At 40.8% G+C, this 21,706-nt stretch overlaps 1 protein-coding gene across 3 annotated transcripts in view; it reads left to right on the top strand.

The window, feature by feature from the left end:
- Positions 1–21,706, top strand: part of zdhhc7 (zinc finger DHHC-type palmitoyltransferase 7) — a 63,448-nt gene that overhangs the window by 13,075 nt on the left and 28,667 nt on the right. The window contains exons 2-4 of one of the 3 annotated variants that reach the window (XM_055648912.1): positions 850–1,027; positions 17,042–17,111; positions 19,824–20,145. In XM_055648912.1, coding sequence (XP_055504887.1) covers positions 19,840–20,145 — 306 coding nt within the window. In that variant the 5' untranslated portion in view covers positions 850–1,027; positions 17,042–17,111; positions 19,824–19,839. The remainder of the gene's footprint in view (positions 1–849; positions 1,028–17,041; positions 17,112–19,823; positions 20,146–21,706) is intronic. The other 2 variants (XM_055648911.1, XM_055648913.1) reach the window with 2 other exon arrangements.

Below are 21,706 nucleotides of genomic sequence, written 5' to 3' on the forward strand. Positions count from 1 at the left end.
AGAGAAACATTTTCTGTAAAGCACTATTAAGATCCATACTTCCAGATCTGTTATTAGAATTATACAGCATAGAAAATTATATCATCTTTGGTCCCTGTGCCGAACATGATGTCAAGATAAACTAATCTCATCTGCCTGCATATGATACTTCCATTCCCTTGATATATCCATATGCCTATCTAAATGTCTCTTAAACGCCACTATCGCATCTGCCTCCCATCATGGTCCTAGAGCTATGCAGCAAGGAACCAGGCTCTCCGGCCAATCTTGTCCATGCCGACTAAATTGCATAACCGAGGGAGACCCACCTGCTTGTGCCTGGCCCATATCAGTCCACACCTTTTCTCTCCACGTATTTGTCTGGGTGTAACTGTATAATTCTCCACCACTTTCTCTGGCAAGTTGTTCCGTATTCAGATAACAGTAAGAAAAGTTGCCTCTTTTAATCTTTCCCCTCTCACTTTAAACTTGTGCCTCTAGTTTAGGACTCTCCTACTCTTGAGGAAATAACTGTGGTGTTCACATTATCTATGCCCTTCATGACTCATAACTCTTCCCTCAGAATTCACACACCAGAGAATAAAGACTGTGCCTAACCAGCTTCTCTCTATGACTCAAACTTGTATTTACAATTTCAGCTTAATACAATAATTTTATTTTTTGCTTTTAGACTGTCGGTATCTTTTTAACCATTGATGTATAGTTCAGCTTTCAACAGATGTCATCTCATTTAAGCTGTAGTGACATTCACAAAAGAACCTAATCATTGTACTATAATTACTAAACTAATTAATAATGGCCCTGTGAGAAATTAAAATCTTTACATCTAATCTTTTGCCCTTTTTCTAGATTAACAGGCTACGATAAACAACTTGCCAAAAAAAAAGCAAAGGAAAGTGTGTGGGCATGTAAGAGAAAATAAATTGTGAGGTTATAGGGAAATAAAAGTGGGATTTAGGACTTATGTAACTACTCCACTGGGAAGCAGCATTGACCTGAACACCAAAAGACCTCCTTCTGTTTTATGGTAAGCAAATTGAGTAATTTATATAGTGGTCAAAATGACCAATTTTGGTAGAATATGTAGTAAGCTGTAAAATAATATGCAAGTGGTACGCGGTGAGTCACAGACATAGAAAGGTACAGCACAGGAACTGGCCCTTCGGCCCACAATGAGCCGAACATGATGGCTATGATCGGCCCGATTGTCCTCTACTTAACTTGGTTTAAATAATTATGTGAATGTGATACATAATATGCATTACTTCTAGTTCTAGAAAAGGTGAATGCATTAAAACCACTCAAGGATGAATGAATCCAAACAAAACAAAAGTAAATAATCTTATGTTTCTGTTATGTTTTTTTTTTAATCCATTACTTACTATGACAACATTTAAAAGACATTTGTATAGTTATGTGGATAGGAAAGATTTAGAGGGATACGGGCAAAGCACGGGTGGATGGGACTAGTGTTGATGCAGCTTCTTTTTCGGCATGGATAAGTTGGGCCAAAGGACCTGTTTCTATGCTGTATGAGTCTATGACACTAATGGAATTACTAAATCAATGGCTGCATGGCTTTCAAAGTCTTGGCTAACATAACAATGCAAGGTTCATAATTCATTTCCAAAAAAGTTTTAAGCATTTTTTTCAGTTTGCTCACTCATTTTTCCAAGTACGGACCTGTTTAAAACCTTATTTAGAAGACGTATAATTTGTCTTGTGTTGGCTTATGCACCTGACTTCACTAGAGTTCCTAGTGTCAAGCTACAAATGTCACAAGGAAGAAATACTTAGCTATTTTGCCTGAGCAGAGAATAATGCATCTAAAAGTAGTGTCCTCCTTTCATCAGTTTTCAACAGTTGATTAATATGACCAGCTGCTGAAAGGAATTGGTCTTTCCCATGTGGAACCTTGTTTCTTTCAGCCATTTACCTGTTTTACACATTCATAGGAACTCATAGGCATTCTGCTGGTTTGCATCACTCCATCAGCAAAGGCAAAACTGGAAAAGTGCACAAGCACACGCACCCCCCGCCTCCGGAAACATACGCGCACCAAAATAAGATCGTGGACACACCTGGTGTGAACCGATGTCTCCCCAGATAATACCTGGAGTGGTGCATAAAACTAAGGAAATTGCTTTCAAAAGCAGTGACACAGTATTTTTAATTTATATGTTTCATTTTATGAATCACTAATGAGACACTGTTAAAATCCTGCTCCTGTTGTGCGTTTTGATGTGGCACTGTAAATTATCATTGTGCACTTTAGAACTCTGCAGCGAAGGAGCAATGAGGCAAGGAAAGAGGAAAGGAAATTAGATTGATTAGTTTCATGAATTTTATTTTATTTTAGATGTATGTTTAATGTATCAGTTTTGTATAGTGTGGTTTCTTTAGTGCGACGGAGAGAGTAATATTCCAGTGATTTAAGTTTAAAATACCTTATTTGCTGTTGGGGTGTTTATGCAGAATCATAACAGGTCTATAGGAATTTTGCCAATGTTTCATGTCCTTTATGTCAATAAAGGCAGCTTGTGATATATTTGAAATTGAGCAACTGTAACTACATTTATTAAAACACCAAACCAGCAGTGATTTTGTGGAACGTGTTCCTTTCTTGATAAAATTCTCTGGGGTCTTCAGGTAATGATTCTTTTTAATTATGTGAATCTCTGCCATAATGTCAATCTCCACGAGGACTCCCCCTTCAAAAGAGTGAAGAGTTTATACAAAAGGACCTTCCTATTCAGTAACTCTTGGGGGTTTTTTTGGCTGGAGTGGAGTACACTTTTTCTTTGCATAAATTTATGATTTCATCTTATGAAAACTTTATGAACATAGGATGATGTAGCTACCATGCATTGACTCAATATCACCCTTGGCTTACTCGATGCTCTAATTTTTAAGAAAATCACAGGCTGCCTCCATACAAATACCCTGGAGTCTTGTAATAGCATGCCAGATGATGGTGGCATCTTTAAGATGAAGAAATTGAATGCTGGTCTAATTGCTCTTGTCAACCATTCTGAGTTAATATTGGTTCCTGTGCCTCTGTACTGCGACTATTTTATCAACTGTTTGGTTCTCAAAGATATTCTGAGGTCATGATAGGCACTTCATAATTGAAAGCTCGCTTAATTCCTGGATTCATTGAGCCAATAATCATCAGGTGTAGTGCTGGCAGGGAAGATTTAAGCAGCTGTAAGTTCCAAGAGAATGATTTAATTCATTTAAGATTTGATAGCAATCTGGCACAGCAGATTGTCCTATCTGGGACACATGACAATAAACTCTCTTGACTTGACTTGAGATATTGCTGGTATCTCACAGCTAGGTTTTGCTCACTTTTTAGTGACGAAAACTTTAGTTTTGAATTTGATTTACTTATTGTTGCTCCATATCCCATATGTTTTAATCTGATATGTTGCCTATTACCAAAATTACTCTTAATGGAACTACACATTTGATGTAAGCAGATGGCATTGGCATCTGAGTATGAAGATGCAGTAGGACTTGGTTGTCAGGTATTAAAGTCCCTTTGCATTCTGCCAATTGATCTTCAAAACAGGATATTTTGTCGTGGAATTTTCTCTCAGCTGGGTTGATCCTTTTTGACATTATTCTCATAAAATTCACAAAACCAGTGATTTTGAGAATAACTTAATTACCATTGTATTTTCCAGTAAATTGTCAATCAGTCGGTCCTACAATCCAAGCAATGCCTATTGGAAGGATTGGAAAATTCCAAAGCATTAACTTTCAAATTCCAAAGCCTTCTATAGTTTAGCCCTTCCTAAGAAATACTTGCAATGCTGTTCATAATATTGTTGGCTGTAATTTGTGGACATTTACTTAATTCAAGGTCTTTCTAAGTCAGGAGGTTTAGAAATACAGGATGGAAACAGACCCTTCGCCCCTCCGAGTCCATCCGTTTTGCTGGACCAACAAACCTCAGGGCCTTGAAAGGCCGAGGAAGCGGTCGGCAAAGTCGGCTGTGGAAGACAACTATGGGAATGAATCTGCTGTCTCCGCTGGGCTGGAGTTCCAGAGCCCTGGACGCAGATGGCAAATTCGACCTGCTGGTTGGCCGCAGTAGTCAGCTGTGAGAACCTACTTGCCAGCTCCGGCTGGGCTACAGCACCAGAATCCCGGCCGTACGGGGAAAATTCAACCTGCTGATCAGCGCGGAAGTCCCGATGAGGTCGAGATACCCAGGGGACATTTTTGGGATCATCCTGTGGGGATTTCTAGTGCACTGATAATTTTGGCTGGATTAAAGGAGGAGTCATACTACCAGTTACCAGAAAATTGGTGGTGGACCTGTGTTACTGCATCAGGAAAGAGTGAGGACATGGGATTTGACTTGCAGCACATGTGATTCATAAACATGAAGGCAGACTGGTTAGTCTGAGTGGCTTATTTTGGTATTGTAAAGTCTGTAATTCTCTGTAGGTGACATTTATAAACCACTCGTGGCTTGACATTAATTGCTCAATTACATTAAAGTCATATTACAGCATAATTTTGTATGCTTGAACAGTGATAACTACCTGCAGTACAATTATAAATGATGGTCATTCAGAATTCAGCTTTATCTTCTGCAATTATCTGGAGCTGTCTAACATGGGGGTAAAATACAAGTGAGTCATTGATGGCAGTAGAAGTGGGAGCAATTTGAGTAGATGAATTTGGACTATCATACAAGTATGTCGCATAACATTTGAAGCACATCTGCTTAAGAGTGATGTATTTTCATTCACGCAAGCAAAAACAATAACTATATTACACGCATAGTTGAGAAACAGGAGATACATTTTGCATCTTCAAATTTATGCTATATGAAGTTAGACATAATTTCTACAGTAATAATGCAGTATTTTTGATTTTTTACTTACAATAATGACTATCAAGTTTAGATATGTTCTTCTAGTCTTCAATTCCAGGAATATTTATAACTGTTAAATTGGGCAAATTGGAAAAACAGCACCTCATATTTCGCTTGGGCAGCTTACACCCAGCGGTATGAACATTCACATCTCTAACTTCAAGTAACCCTTGCTTTCCTTCCCTCTCCATCCCACTCCCTTCCCAGTTCTCAGACCAGTCTTACTATCTCCGACTACATTTTATCTCTGTTTGCTTTGTTGTTACCTTTTCCCAGCTAACAATGATCTATTCTACATTTTCCTTGATATCCACTCCAGTTTGTACCCCAGCGGTATGAACATTGACTTCTCTAATTTCAGGTAGTCCTTACTGTCTCCTCCCCTTCTCAGCTCTCCCTCTAGCCCTCTGGCTCCTCCTCTTCCTTTCTTCTTCCCGACCCCCACCCTCATATCAGTCTGAAGAAGGGTTTCGGCCCGAAACGTTGCCTATGTCCTTCACTCCATAGATGCTGCCTCACCCGCTGAGTTTCTGCAGCATTTTTGTCTACCTTCCATTCCCTTTGCCAAGTTTTCACACCTTCACACTTCCTTATCTATGCATCTCTCTCTCCCCTGATGTCAGTCTGAAGAAGAGTCTCGACACGAAAAACGTCACCCAATTCTTCTCACCAAAGATACTGCCTGTCCGGTTGAGTTACTCCAGCTTCTTGTGTCTATAGCTGGTAAAGATACAAGATACAGTTATTTGTCACATGTACTAATTGGTACAGTGAAATGTGTGGTCTCCAAGATGGGTCCAAAGGTAAAGAAAAACAGCTTAAAAAGGAACTGCAGATGCTGGAAAATCGAAGGTAGACAAAAGTGCTGGAGAAACTCAGTGGGTGCAGCAGCATTTATGGAGCAAAGGCTCCATAGATGCTGCTGCACCCACTGATTTTCTCCAGCACTTTTGTCTACCTAAAGAAAAACTGCCGCAGGAACTATTCAGACCTAAGTGACGAAGGTGCCATTGTTTTAAATGAGAAGTGGAGAGGAGAAAGGATTGAGTATAATTTTTCTAAGATAACTAATTTGATATGTGATATTGGAAAAAGCTTTCGGACTTGTTGAATTTTCTGTTTCGTATTCTCGTGGAAACGAGATAGTTCTGCCCCTCGTGCCTTTTATGCTATTTTGTTTGATTTTTATTGATCTTTCAACTCTCTTCACTTATCTTAGTTCCATATCTTCTTATAAATTTTATACCGAAAAAATGTTGATAACTCTAATGGTGTCATTTGACCGAATATTTACATTGTTTCTGAGAAACAAGTTTCAGATTTTTTTTATTTGTATGGTCCACAATTGTTTCTGTACTTTTTTAAAGGTTGGTACTTTTTCTGCAGAGTCCCGCTAGAATAAATAATTTATCTTTATCCACTATTGAATTGTCTAAAGACTCATTAAAATAGCCTGATTAGGCCCCTGCATAGCTTTCTATTTTCAAAAGTGTTTTTGTCAAGTTATTGTTACTTGTCTTCATTATTAGACCCTTGATATTATTGTGCATGTGGACTGTTTCCCACCAAGGCCAATCTATATTTATTTCAATTTGGTGACCAAACATGATGCCCTTTAGGTGAGCACTGATTGTAGTATAGTATTATTATTTAATTGCATGACAAAGCAATATAGGCAATAAATTTGTTATGTCGCAACTTGTACCAGGGCCGAGTAATACAGTACATCTTATTTTTAAAGGAGCTTGTACAACTGCCACATGGCACAATTCTGTTATATATACCAAATAAAATAATCTACCATAGTGTAATAATTCTGTTATATCTAATAAAAGAAACTGCCAATGCAATAATATATCTTGTATCACAGAACTGCAGATGCTGATTTAAACCTGACTGAAGAAGGGTCTCAACCTGAAACGTCAACCATTCCTTCTTTCCAGAGATACTGCCTGTCCCACTGAGTTACTCCAGCATTTTGTGACTATCTTCAATATTATAACTTGTTCTTCAATTACATCATGAATAGGAATAGTTATGGATTATTCTCAATTCACAACATCAGTTGAAGGCAGTTTCATTGTCTCACTGAAGAGTGGATCCTACACACTGTGCATCTACTTGAGCGAAAATTTCAGAATGTAGGTGGAGCTGCTGCCTCACAGTGCCAGAGTCCAGTGTTCGATCCCGACATTGGGAGCTGTCTGTGCGGAGTTTGCACGCATTCCCTGTGACTGTGGGTATCCTCTGGGTGCTCTGGTTTCCTCCCACATCTCAAGCACATGCCGGTTTGTAGGATAATTGTTTGTTGTAAATTGCCCCTAATGTTATAGGGATTGGTTGCGAGGTTGGGTTAACATTGAACTAGTTTGAACAGTGATCGATGATCGGCATGTACTCGGTGGGCAAAAGGGCCTGTTTCCATGCTGTATTTCAAAAACTAAAACTTGATGTAAAAGAAGACAAGCACATTAGTGAGTCCTGAATCATGAGTATTCATGAGTAATCATGAGAGAGAATTGTATCAAGCCAGATTTCTCCAAACTAAATAATTAAACTGTCAGCATCCTTCAGTTTTATTTAGTGAATAGTTGTATTTAATAGCTTGAACAAATGCAGCTTCTCTTCAGTTGCAAAATAATTCAATATCCATCGTAAGATGTTGCTACATAAAATAATATAACCTGATGTATAATGCCATTGACATTGCACATCCTTTTGTACGACGACTCTACCTCCTACCTTTACTTCTTTTAGACTGTAGCAAATCAAGTCACAATGAACAAAATATATTTAATATTAGATATATATTTAACTTTATTTGTCTAAATAAAGTTCTGAAGAAGCGTCAGTCTGAAGAGTCTTGACCCGACCCATTCCTTCTCCAGAGATGCTGCCTGTCCCACTGAGTTACTCCAGCATTTTTTGTCTATCTTCGATTTAAACCAGCATCTGCAGTTCTTTCCTACAAACTTTATTCATGCTGGGATGTCTTACAAATATCTATACTTTCAAATGATTAGATTCAGATTCAGATTCAATTTTTATTGTCATTGTGCAGTGTACAATACAGAGACAACTAAATGCAGTTAGCATCTCACCCAAAAGAGCGAACATAGAATAATGAGCAGTAAAATATATATATATATATATATATACAACATTAGTAGTAGTGCAATTTTTCTGGGGGAAGGAGTGTCCGGGGGGGGGGGGGGGGTGACTGGCAATCATCAAGGTGCAGAGTTAAGTAGTGTAACAGCCGCAGGGAAGAAGCTGTTCCTGAACCTGCTGGTCCGGATGGGAGGAGGAGTAAACAGTCTGTGGCTGGGGTGAGAGCAGTCCTTGACGATGCTGCGCGCCCTTCGCAGACATCGCTTGCTTTGGACAGACTCAATGGAGGGGAGTGAGGAACCGGTGATGCGTTGGGCAGTTTTCACCACCCTCTGCAGTGCTTTCCGGTCAGAGACAGAGCAGTTGCCATACCATACTGTGATACAGTTGGTAAGGATGCTCTCGATGGTGCAGCGGTAGAAGTTCACCAGAATCTGAGGAGACAGATGGACCTTCTTTAGTCTCCTCAGGAAGAAGAGACGCTGGTGAGCCTTCTTGACCAGTGTTGAGGTATTGTGGGACAAAGAGAGGCCATCAGAGACGTTGACCCCCAGAAACCTGAAGTTGGAAACACGTTCCACCTCCGTCCCGTTAATATGGATGGGGGTGTGCTTGCTGCCCCTAGACCTTCTGAAGTCCACAATGAGCTCCCTGGTCTTCTTGGAGTTAAGGGCCAGGTTGTTGTCAGCGCACCATGCTGCTAGGAGCTGGACCTCCTCCCTATAAGCCGACTCATCGTTGTCGCTGATGAGGCCAATCACCGTTGTATCATCTGCATACTTGATGATGGTGTTAGTACCATATACAGGTGTGCAGTCGTAGGTGAAGAGGGAGTAGAGGAGGGGGCTCAGCACACAGCCCTGTGGTACGCCGGTGTTCAGGGTGAGGGTTGAAGAGGTGTGGTTGGCTGACCTAACAGACTGGGGTCTGTTATTTAGAAAGTCCAGTATCCAGTTGCAGAGGGAGGGGTCGATGCCCAGGTCGCTGAGTTTGGTGATCAGTTTTGAGGGGATAATGGTGTTAAATGCTGAGCTGTAATCGATGAACAGCATTCTCACATTGGTGTCTCTGTTGTCGAGGTGGGAGAGGGCGGAGTGGAGTGCCGTTGAGATCCTGTTCTTGCGGTAGGCGAACTGATAGGGGTCCAGTGTGGGAGGTAGACAGCCTTTCAGGTGTGCCAGGACCAGCCTCTCGAAGCACGTGGTGAAGATGGGAGTAAGTGCAACTTACTCTCATCATTTAAAAGATTTAAAAAGTCATAAAATATTTTACACCCTTTAGTTTAGTTTATTGTCACGTGTGCTGAGGTATAACGCATAATGCAAAATAAAGTCCAATTAAAGATAGTTCGAAGGTCTCCAATAAGGTAGATTAGAGGTCAGGACCGCTTTCTAGCTGGTGAGTGAGGATGGTTCTGTTGCCCGATACCTGCAAGTTGCCAGTTACCTATAAGAATATCTTAAAATGCTTAATCTTTAATAGATATTAATCTTATGCAAAAAAAGACACAAAGTGCAGAAGTAACTCTGGAGAATACGGATAAGTGATATTTCAGGCCGTGACTCTTCTTTAAGCAAATGATGTTCTTTTAACTTCTGAATGTTTGTAAAGAGGAGTCATCAACACACTGTGTCTTTACTACTATTTATTGATAATACACAAACGTTACTGCCCTAGCTGTACGTGGTCTGTCACAGGAGCTAGAGAGAGATCAATGGGTGGGGAGGTTGCAATTATACTTCTGATATGGGGAGTGGTTAGTAGTGGTGAGGTCACTATATTAAAGGTACATGCACATGTCATCTACAATGTTATTGTTAATTTGGCCCAAAATTAATAATTGCATTCCAAACTGAATTCTCCAAATGAAATAATGAAGCCAGTGACCTTTGCTTTCATTTACTGTTGTACTTTATTAGCTCGAAGCAGAATAACAAGGTACAGCCACATAAAATAAACATCATATCAGCTGGCTTGTAATGCAATTGGCACTTGCTAGCACAATATAAAAATGTTGTTCCAATCTGTATTCAAGACACTCGGGAGGTTCCAGGTCAAAAAATCCCAGAAAGTAGACAACAACTTAATGAATGAGTTATCCAATTCCTGAAGTTTAACAAATATAATTAAAAACGCTAAGTTTCTTTGCCAAAGATTAAACTCCAATTGATAGAAGATAATGATTATAACTAATAACAGTTTAAAATGTATGGTCTTTGATGAACACAGCTTCTTTTGAATGGAGGAGCAAAGACATTGTGCATTACATGGAGCCAGGTTATCCCACAATTGACTTATTGCTTGAACTGGCCACTTGCAGTTCCCACCTTCCTGTGATTTTGTTTGCGCTCTGTAACCTGACAACAATATAAGTCAGAGCAGGATCTGAGGAGAGAGTGAGCTTTGGAAGTTGTGCCCAGAATACCCTGGCAGCTTTTAACATCTGTCCTCCAAGGCTTTTAAACACTTTTTTTAATACTTATTTTTATAATTAAGGCTATTTTAGTCAACTACTTTTTAAATGATTAAAACGATTACTACAATCTACATTTTGTGGCAACGTTAAAATACTGGCATATAATTAAAACATTAAAATCAGGCTAAATTGTATCTTCATGTGCAGGATTTTGCATCTCCTTTCAAACGATGTGTGGCTGTCCAAATGCCAGCCTTTCCTGGCATGGAGCTGAAAGCTCGATGGATAGTGTATCCAGGCACTTTTCAGCAAGTTACTGCACTACCACCAGACTCTATGGTGAGTCCAACTGCAGAACAGACAGACTGATGCCCACATTCTGAACTTAATCTTGCTTCTCTTTAGGTCAATAAATAACTCTATATGAAACTGAACCTTATTTGTTGGCATGGAGTCACATTCAGCCCAAATTAATGAATGTTGTAGATGTAGATGGAGGCACCGCCTTCCAAATTGCATCTTTGTAATGGGCCAAGGACAGGTAAAGATGTTTACGTACAGGAACCTCTGAATCCTCACTGAAGAAGAGTCCCGCCCCAAAACGAACGGGGTACTGATTGTAGATGATCAGCCATGATCACATTGAATGGCTCGAATGGCCGATTGGCCTACTGCACCTATTGTTTATCAATTTTCTCCAGAGATGCTGCCTGACCCGCTGGGTTACTCGGCATTTTGTGTCTATCTTTGGTATAAATCAACATCTGCAGTTCCTTTTTATTACACTATTAATCTGAGGATCCTACCTAACTACAGTGCTATTTTAACGCCAATCTGTTCTACTTTAAGGACTCTGATGTGGAATTATAAGTTATGGTGCAAAGTTGTACAGGGTGGCACTGTGGCGCAGCAGTAGAGTTGCTGCCTCGCAGCGTCATAGACCCCGGTTTAATCCAGAATACGGATGCTGCCTGTATGGAGTTTGTGCATTCTCCTTGCGACTGTGTGGGTTTTCTCCGGTGCTCTAGTTTGTTCCCACACTCCAAAGACATGTAAGTTGTAGATGTAGGAGTCTGAAGAAGGGTCTAGACCCGAAACGTCACATATTCTTTCTCTCCAGAGATGCTGCCTGTTCCGCTGAGTTACTCCAGCATTTTATGCCTATTTTATGTTGTAGGTTAATTGGCTTCAGTAAATTGTCCCTTGTGTGTAGGGTAGAACTAGTGTATGGCTGACCACTAGTTGGCGTGGACTCCGTGGACCAAATGGCCTGTTTCCACACTGTATCTCAAAACTAAACTAAATGACATGCATTTTATTCTTCTCCAAACAATCTAATGGTGCAGGGCATGATTGATTGAAATAGATTAACCGCAGAAATGCACAGTGCCTGTTTAGTTGCTGCAAGCAAAGGCAACATGAACATTGGATGTTCAGTATGATGGCTGTGTGATTTAATGGTGAATAATTTACAGGAATTAAATTGAGAAAATAAGATGACGTAATTTGTTGGTTGGAAATACCTTTGACATCTATACATAACTGAAGCTCTTCTGGTTTGTGCGGTTTTTCTATTTATGCAAAAACGGTACGCGATAGCACTACGATTTTCTGACCGCCTACTCACTGTTCTCCTGTGCTGCAAATGCAACACGTTTCATTCCGATTGGTGGTATATTGTAAAAGGTAGCAAAGTTTAGAAATCTTAAACGTTTGACTAAATGTTTGACTAATCTTCTTGAATTTTCTGAAGAGGTTACTAGGGAAATTGACGAGGGTAAAGCAGTGGATGTTGTCTATATGGACTTTAATAAGGCCTTTGACAAGGTTCCTCATGGAAGGTTGGTTAAGAAGGTTCAACTGTTGGGTATAAATGCAGGAGTAGCAAGATGGATTCAACAGTGGCTGAATGGGAGACGCCAGAGGGTAATGGTGGATGGCTGTTTGTCGGGTTGGAGGCAGGTGACTAGTGGGGTGCCTCAAGGATCTGTGTTGGGTCCTTTGTTGTTTGTCATGTACATCAATGATCTGGATGAAGGTGTAGTAAATTGGATTAGTAAGTATGCAGATGATACCAAGATAGGGGGTGTTGTGGATAATGAAGAGGATTTCCAAAGTCTACAGAGTGATTTAGGCCATTTGGAAGAATGCGCTGAAAGATGGCAGATGGAGTTTAATGCTGATAAATGTGAGGTGCTACACCTTGGCAGGACAAATCAAAATAGGACGTACATGGTAAATGGTAGGGAATTGAAGAATGCAGTTGAACAGAGGGATCTGGGAATAACCGTGCATAGTTCCTTGAAGGTGGAATCTCATATAGATAGGGTGGTAAAGAAAGCTTTTGGCATGCTAGCCTTTATAAATCAGAGCATTGAGTATAGAAGTTGGGATGTAATGTTAAAATTGTACAAGGCATTGGTGAGACCAAATCTGGAGTATGGTGTACAATTCTGGTCGCCCAATTATAGGAAGGATGTCAACAAAATAGAGTTAGGAGATTTACTTGTTACAAGAAAAGCTGGAGAAAACTCAGCGGTGAGACCAGCATCTATGGAGCGATGGAAATACAATGTTTCGGGCCGAAACCCTAATTCATGAGGAAACGGATTTCCTCAACAAAATATGAGAGAGCTAGTTTCAGACGAGATTTCCAGCACTAGAATGTTTACTGCCTGGGTTTCAACAACTAAGTTACAGAGAAAGGTTGAATAAGTTAGGTCTTTATTCTCTGGAGTGCAGAAGGTTAAGGGGGGACTTGATAGAGGTCTTTAAAATGATGAGAGGGATAGACAGAGTTGATGTGAACAAGCTTTTCCCTTTGAGAATAGGGAAGATTCAAACAAGAGGACATGACTTCAGAATTAAGGGACAGAAGTTTAGAGGTAATATGAGGGGGAACTTCTTTACTCAGAGAGTGGTAGCGGTGTGGAATGAGCTTCCAGTGGAAGTGGTGGAGGCAGGTTCGTTGGTATCATTTAAAAATAAATTGGATAGGCATATGGATGAGAAGGGAATGGAGGGTTATGGTATGAGTGCAGGCAGGTGGGAGTAAGGGAAAATAATTGTTCGGCACGGACTTGTAGAGCCGAGATGGCCTGTTTCCGTGCTGTAATTGTTGTATGGTTATATGGTTAAAAAATGCGCTGTGAGGGCAGATATGGAGGGGGCATCTCCTCCACCCCTCTCCATCTTCCTCCTCTTCACCCCCCTATCTACCTCTACCATCCCACTCCCCACCCCATCTCATTTCCCATTCCCTGCCCCAGGACCTTCCCAGGTCGTAAAGCAGCGCCAGGGCCTGGAACTCGGCCAGGTTCTCGAACTCGGCCCGGCCCTGGGTTTGGACTCCAGCCATCAGCTCGCCCGCCGCCTGGGCTGTAGTGCAGGTTACGATCTCATCACCGGGCTCGTTCCTGACCACGGACCCAGTCTCATCCTTGGTTCCAGCGGCAGCTTCTTTCTCTGCCCCGGTCACAGCCCTATCCCAAGTCCTGGGCTCGGCTCTCACTCCAGCTCGGGCACCATGCTAGGCTCCAGCCAGGGCCCGCGGCTCCACCCTCGCCATCAGGTGTCAGGCGCCGGCGCATGAGCGCTGGAGTGCCCTTACCTCCCGGAGTGCCCCAACAGATGGTTTTACTTGAATGAAGTAAATGCTGGACCAAAACTGCCATCTGAAACAAGGAACTCTCAAGATCCCATAGCAAACGTTCTTCAGCATCAAGCAGCCTTATAGATGATGGCCAGTTCTAATAAGGTGCACAATATGGCCACTTAATGCAATTCAGACCTGTCTCTGGTTGTTATTGTGGTGACACAGGTCAAATAGATGGACCATATCAAATCCTGCCTTCGGCACAAAAAGGCACGTCTGATCAGACCACACTATAGCTTATGAATCTCAGATTTAATTTGTAAATTGCTCCAGCCTTACCTAAAAAGTGGTGTCCCTTAGATCTTGGGAGGCAGTCTTTCACCCAATCATCTTTTTTTTGCTAGCTTCAGTGTATCGTTAAACTCTAAAATCCTAAGAAACCAACATTCGTATTTTATTTTCTAACCTTGACGGTTGGCTTATAGCCAACTGTTCCATCAGCTATTTTCTAACATTAAACATTTAACTTGTGTTTGAAAAGTGGATTTGCTCCTAATTACGTAGATATAGCTGCATATCTCTTGCTTGCTGGGTGACGAGCCAACAAATTAGTTTTATAATGTTAAAACGTTTTTAGGATTAGATAAAAATGCTCTATAAAATGCAATCAATTTTATGTAGTCTACTTAAACTGAATATTGTTTATGATTAGTAATTTTGATTCCATCTATCTTTCCAGCTGTGATTACAACTTTAATGTTGAATAAAACAGAAAGCCCTAAGAATTGTCACTCTCATCTGTGTAATCCTGTAAATCTTAATCCAGCTCTGTTAAAAAGCATTACAGATTACTTTAAATGGGGAACAGTGGTAGATTGAATATGATTAAGAAAGCACAGCAGATACTGTAAAAATCGAAGGTATGACAAAAATGCTGGAGAAACTCAGCGGGTGAGGCAGCATCTATGGAGCAAAGGAATTCAGACTAAAGAAGGGTCTCAACCCGAAACATCACCTATTCCTTTGTTCCATAGATGCTGCCTCACCCGCTGAGTTTCTCCAGCATTTTTGTCCACCTTATATTGAATATGAGTTAGCATTTGTACTTGCAAAGCTCAAAAGAATTACAATCAATATTACTTCCTGCTGGGCATGGATGACTAAGCATTATCAATTTCCTCCACATTTTCTGGAATATTTAAATTTCATTTGGGCTTGGTGACTTGATTTGGTGTAACAGATTTTGGGAACAAAAATTAGTGCGGTTCCAATCGTTCATTCTCAGATTCATTCATTAGTGTGGATTTTAACAAGAGTGCTCAGTAGAACAGCTACACGTTTGTTCCCTGCCATTAACGGAGCTGATTGGCCCAAAGCATTTTGTAGGCCCAAACAAACACAATTTGGCAGTGAGTATGTAAGTTATTAGGGCAATTGGCTGAAGCTTGGACAAAAAGAGACATTTGGAGAGCAAAATCCCAGTGTTTATACTTGCAAAGAGACTATTTTTGTGCAAATAACTCACAGGCTTCAAGGACTGGGAGTTATTGCAGGGGTAGAAAAGGACAATCATGGAGGATGTGAAAACAAGAAGGAAATTTTACAAAGTAAATACACATCGACATGAATAGAGGAAGCGTGGTGTGTGTTTGTCACACCACAGAGTCTTGAATCACTCCACTCTACGAAGGGTAGAATAAGGAAGGTTGTCAACAGTGCATTAGAGTGATCAATTTGAGGGGTACGAAATATAGATGAGGATTTTACCAGCAGATGAACAAAGGTGTAGGTAGCAACAGTTGACATGAAAGAAATGGTTGCTAATTATTTGTTCCTTGGTAATTTGAAATTAAATGCTCTTCCTTTTTTAATAAGCAATACTCAATTTTCTCAAAGATGATTTTTATGTGATTTAAAATCTAATTGCTTGTCTGTTTATCAACAAATAACTAAAATTAGAATAACTTTGCAAGATCAATGGAAGAATATTATTTCACCATTTTTGTATAATAATTGGTTGTTTCAATGCAGCCATATTTAATCAGATTTTACTGTTTATGTGGCAACAAGCTGATGTCGGTCAAGAACCATTTTTCTGCTTCTGTAGATTTAATTTCTACCCATGAGGGAAAAATAGTTTACATTCTTTTACAGCAGTTGAACTTTTTTTTCCCCAGTGATTGGATATCCTTGTCAACTGGAAGGAAATGTGGTTTAAGATGATCTTTCCAGACTTATTTTGAATACAGGAGGTTAATTTATAGTTTGGATATTAGACTATGCATATTGTGTGTGAAGAAAAATGAGCTCCCGTACTCTCAAACTGCTCACAAATGATAGAGAGACGTGGTCGGACTATGTCTGTGTGCTGTGTTCAGTTTTTGGATTAATCCAAAAAATGTTATATAAAAACAGAACATGCTTGAATCACTCAGCAGTTCACACAGTATCTGTGTGGGAGAAAAACAGAGTTAATCTTTTTGGCTACATTTTTTCTACCAACTCTTTCCTTAAAATCTTGAACATGAAATGGACAATATCCTTCAGGACTTGTGCTTATGATAGTGATAAAAACATGTTTATCGAAATAGAATCTAAGTAATCAACACTTGTCCTGATCAGTATTATCACTCCCTCCATACCTCATCAATCAGATGCGCACAATATTATCTAATATTACCAGTTTCTTGTCACACCATTGTCAATTTTCACAATAAATACGCAACATGTCCCCATATGTAAACCACAACATCCCCTTTATGCAAAAAATTGCATATATGAAATGTAGCGATACCATATACTCTATTTTACTCATACAAAGCATTCTTTGCCTGTGAACATATTTAAAATGGGAAACTCAGCTGGTATCCAACTATTAACCTTTATGATATGTTTGAAAATCTCATGACTAAAAGCATTTTCTGAAGAACATAGGGATTCATATTCTGAATGGATCCAAGATTTTGTAAAAAGAAATCACATCAATTTTAACTAAAATATGACTGAATGAAATGTGTGTTTTCTTTAGGTTTTCAGAATAATTTGGAAAAGTGGTTGTGATTTAGAAGCCACTTAATGGAAAAGCTTGAAACATTTAGGTAAGATGTTATTTTTAATGTTCCTTTTGCCAAATAGTAGGAACAAGTATAATGACTAAATTTGATGTACCATTCTTTGCCAATTGTAAAGCTATTTAGGGAAATTAAATAACAGATATGACCATATAATACAAAACTCAAGAGTTTAGCATTAAATCAGAACCTTTGTCCAAATAAATCAAAATTATATCATTTGGGACTTTAAAAATATGCACGGACATAATGTTAAGGACTATGGCTCATGTAATCATCTTCATGAGGGTTGCAGGTGCTAATATTGGATATAAAGCAGTTCGGAGCAATAAATCAATTATTTAAAAAAACATGTCAAATTCAAGATTTGAAATCACCTTGACTTTTTTAATAATACTTCAATATTCTTAAAACAATGGGTAAAAATTGGATTTCAGCTTATTTTCTTAATCTGGTACAAATAGAAACCAGTTAATTTAGAACTCTTATGTATGAGGACCCCTGTGGAAATTATTTTTAGCAGTTCTCTCCAGATATGCCACAGAGTCCTGGTGGGAGCAGTGACTCGGGGAAGAGCAGGCCTGGGAATCTTCCCATCTCCCCAGTTTGACAAGGCTAAGGGGAAGGAGAGGCGCAGGCTGGTCCAGGAGGAAGTGAGGGCAGTGGTGGAGAAGGAGAGGTGTACCGGAGCAGTTGGATTGAGGCAGCAGGGAGCCTGGACAGGGTGGGAGCAGACCATGGACTGAAAAGTCGCATGGACTGAGCTCTGGCAGGCTGAACCACAGCGCATCAAGTTCCTGGTCCAGGCAGTGTATGATGTCCTGCCCAGCCCATCAAACCTCTTCATCTGGGGCAAAGCGGAATCTCCAGATTGCCCGCAGTGCTCAGGCAAGGGGACGTTGGAACACATCCTGAGCTGTTGCCCAAAGGTTCTTGGGCAGGGCCGGTACACATGGTGGCACGACCAGGTTCTCAAACCCATTTCAGAAGCCATCAGCATGGGAATCAGCAGCTGCAGACGAGCACGCCCCACCACCCAGATGATCACCTCGTGAAGGCCGGAGTGCAGCTGCCAAGAACCACAGCAGCCAGGAATCTGTCAGGAATCCTGGCGACTGTGCAGGACTGGCAGCTTTCCATAGACTTGATGAAACAGCTGAAGTCCCACAGCACATTGCCACGACCACCCTGAGGCCAGATATCCTCCTGGTCTCAGAGGCGACAAAAAACATCGTCTTGTTGGAACTGACAGTGCCGTGGGAGGACCGTCTGGAGGAGGCCCACGAGAGGAAGATGGGCTGGAAGGCAAGGTGTATGCCCATCAAGGTTGGCTGCAGAAGCTTTGCAGGGCAATCGCTCTACAAAGCCTTGAGTGCACTGGGCATCAACGTAGTGGCGAGGAGAAGGGCCATCAAGAACACTGCAGAGGCAGCAGACAAGGCCTCGAGATGGCTTGGATCAGGAGAGGAGGTCCATGGGGAGGAGCGAATGCCACCTGAACACGTCGTGGTCTGATCAACCACGGCTGGGTCGCCTGGGTGAGGGTGTCTGATGTTGAAAGACCCGAAACACCCAATGACCCCAGGTTACCTCACTGATGATGTGTTCAGGAGCATCTATCAATGTATTTGTATCAATCCAAAGACATGCCATTTTTAAGTAAGTTCTAATACTTATCCTGGTTTTTCCCTTGTGTCAAAATGCACCTCAGCTATTCGCCTTGGAGACCATTCTCACACCTTTTAACTTACATGGTTAACTTGAATATTTATTTACTTTGTGGCATACAGCATATATATTGAAAGAGTGTTGATGTGTAAATAAATATAAAATTCATGTCCAGAAAATGTTTCAGTCCAGCACCATTAAAGATGCGATTATGTTGAATTATCATAGTTTCGCTTGAAAAGGGAAGCGTTCCTGAATTGTTGATTAAAACTACTTTAAATTGGAACCAGTAAAAATCAGAAAACTGCAAATACTGGAAATTTGAAACTAAAACAGAAAATGTAGGAAAATCTCAGTAGGGTAGATAGCCTCTGTGGAACGCAGCATCTCTGGAGAGAAGGAATGGGTGACGTTTCGGGTCGAGACCCTTAGCATCTGCAGTTCCTTCCAACACACATAGCCTCTGGGGAAGGGTCTTTAGACCGGAGGCGATGGCATTGTTTCTCTTTCCATAGATACTGCCTGGCCTGCTGACAGTTTAATTTGTCTTCGTCTGATTAGTCATCTGACAAAGACAAATTAAACTGTCAGCAGGCCAGGCAGTATCGATGGAAAGAGGAACAATGCCATCGCCTCCGGTCAAAAGACCCTTCCACAGAGACTATGTAATAAGTACTAATGAAATGAGGAATTAAATTGCATCAGAAGGATGATGTAAGAAAAGTCCTGTCCATTATGTTATTCAAAAAGAATTGTAATTTAACTTGCATGGGCCTAATGTGGGCAAGTGGGACTAATGTAGATGGGGCATCTTGGTCGGCATGGGCATGTTGGACTGAAGGACCTGTTTCCGCACTGTATGACTCACTCTTAGTTATGATATTTATTTTCTGAAGTTATAATTTAAGACAGAAGTTCAACCGTGCAGAGTAAGTGCAGTTTATGATTATCCAAGACATTTCAAGTTCATTATTTAACTTTTTCTTGAAGAGCTACATTCCGTATTACTGAACTTACTATTTTAAGTAGTAAATGCTGGCATTTATTTTATTTGTGTCTCTTTTGCAATAGATGAGACCGACAGATCATGCAGTCAACAGGGCATCGATTCCGGGATGTTGACCACCATCCTTTGCTGAGCTCTGAAGATGACTTTGAATGCTCGTCTGCCAATGTGGAACCAGTGGGTCGAATCTGGTTTATTAACGATGCATGTGGATTGATTTGCGCTGTCATAACTTGGCTCCTGGTTTTATATGCAGACTTTGTTGTGACTTTTGTAATGCTGCTGCCTCCCAAGAACTACTGGTACTCGCTGATAAATGGCATTGTTTTTAACTGTCTGGCAGTGCTGGCTCTTTCATCCCACCTGAGAGCAATGTTGACAGATCCAGTAAGTGCATATCAAATATTTTAAAATATTTAGCAGCAATTAAGATGAACAGTGAGATGGGCATCTACAGCTGGTCAAAGAGGTACTGTTTCTGATGTGTGTTGACTTCATTAATCTCTGCCAAGACAATAGTGGGGGGCACATTAAAATCAATGTCAATTATAGAGGGAAACGGGCCAATATTTACTGCTTTTCTTTGCTGGCCCAGACACAATAGTTAGTGCACTTTTTTTCTTTCCACAAGTCAAGGACAGAGACTTGTGTGGGTTCCAATGTTTAGAAATCTGCTGCATATCTGTATTCATAGATTTTTAATGATTCTTTCAGCATGTGCCATGGGGGAAGGAGAGATGACCAAAATCTAAAAAACAATCTCGGAAGGATATTGATGATATCATGCCGAGAAGTGGGTTATTGATGTAAAATAAAAGCCAGATTCTTTTTTCAACTTACAGATTTGTGTTTTGTTAATTTTTGCAGTTCTGGGAATTTCTGTCAAGACTACCATTTGTTGCCTGTATCTAGTTGTCCTCAAGAAATTGGTTTATCTGCTGCAGTCCTTTTTGTGATAGGATTCTCGTGGAGCTCGTGGAGCTCTTGGGCTCTTGGGTAGGGAGTAACAGTGATGATGACAGTGTGTGACATATATACAAGTAAGGTTAGTATGTTACTTGGAGCAGAACCTGAAGGTGGTGGTGATCGCAGCCAACTGAAGCAAACGACTGCAGCTGCAGGAGTCTTGAGCAAAGAACAAAGTGTTAGAGGGCCTGAAGAAGGGTCTCGACCCAAAACGTCACCCCTTCAGACTGAGGAAGGGACAGAACCCAAAATGTCATCTGTCCATTCTCTGTACAGTTGTTGCCTGACCCGCTGAGTTCCTCTCGCACTTATTGTTGATGATTGGATTTGGGTTTAGTTTAGTTTAGAGATACAGCGCGGAAACATGCCCTTCGGCTCACCAGCGATCCCCCGACATTAACACAATCCCACTGGGGCCAATTTTTACATTTACCAAGTCAATTAACTTACAAACCTGTACGTTTTTGGAGTGTGGGAGGAAACCGAAGATCTCGGAGAAAACCCACGCAGGTCACGGGGAGAACGTACAAACTCCGTACAGACAGCACCCGTAGTCGGGATTGAACCCGGGTCTCCGGCGCTGCATTCGCTCTAAGGCAGCAACTCTACCGCTGCGCCACCGTGACACCGGTTTGTTTGGATTTGGAGTACTGTTGAAGTATCCTAGGTATTGATGGCACATACTATCCTAGTGAGGTGTCAAAGGTGGAGAGAATATATGTATCACGTGGTGAATCGACTACTTTGTCTTGGGTGCTGTTGAACCCCTTGAGTTGAAGCTGCACTCAACCAACCAAGTAAAAGTATTCCCTGACACTCCAACTTGTAGTTGATTGAAAGGCCTTGCAATATCAAGAGGTGAGTCACTTGTGACAGGATCATCAGCCCCAGGACTAATCTAGTGTTTGTTCCACGTTAATGGTGAACCCTTGTTTTATGGCCCATTGTCTGTCTTCAAGCGCAAATTGCTCTTTAGACCACA

Source organism: Leucoraja erinacea, chromosome 17, assembly GCF_028641065.1.
Source record: "Leucoraja erinacea ecotype New England chromosome 17, Leri_hhj_1, whole genome shotgun sequence".
Classification (NCBI taxonomy): domain Eukaryota; kingdom Metazoa; phylum Chordata; class Chondrichthyes; order Rajiformes; family Rajidae; genus Leucoraja; species Leucoraja erinaceus.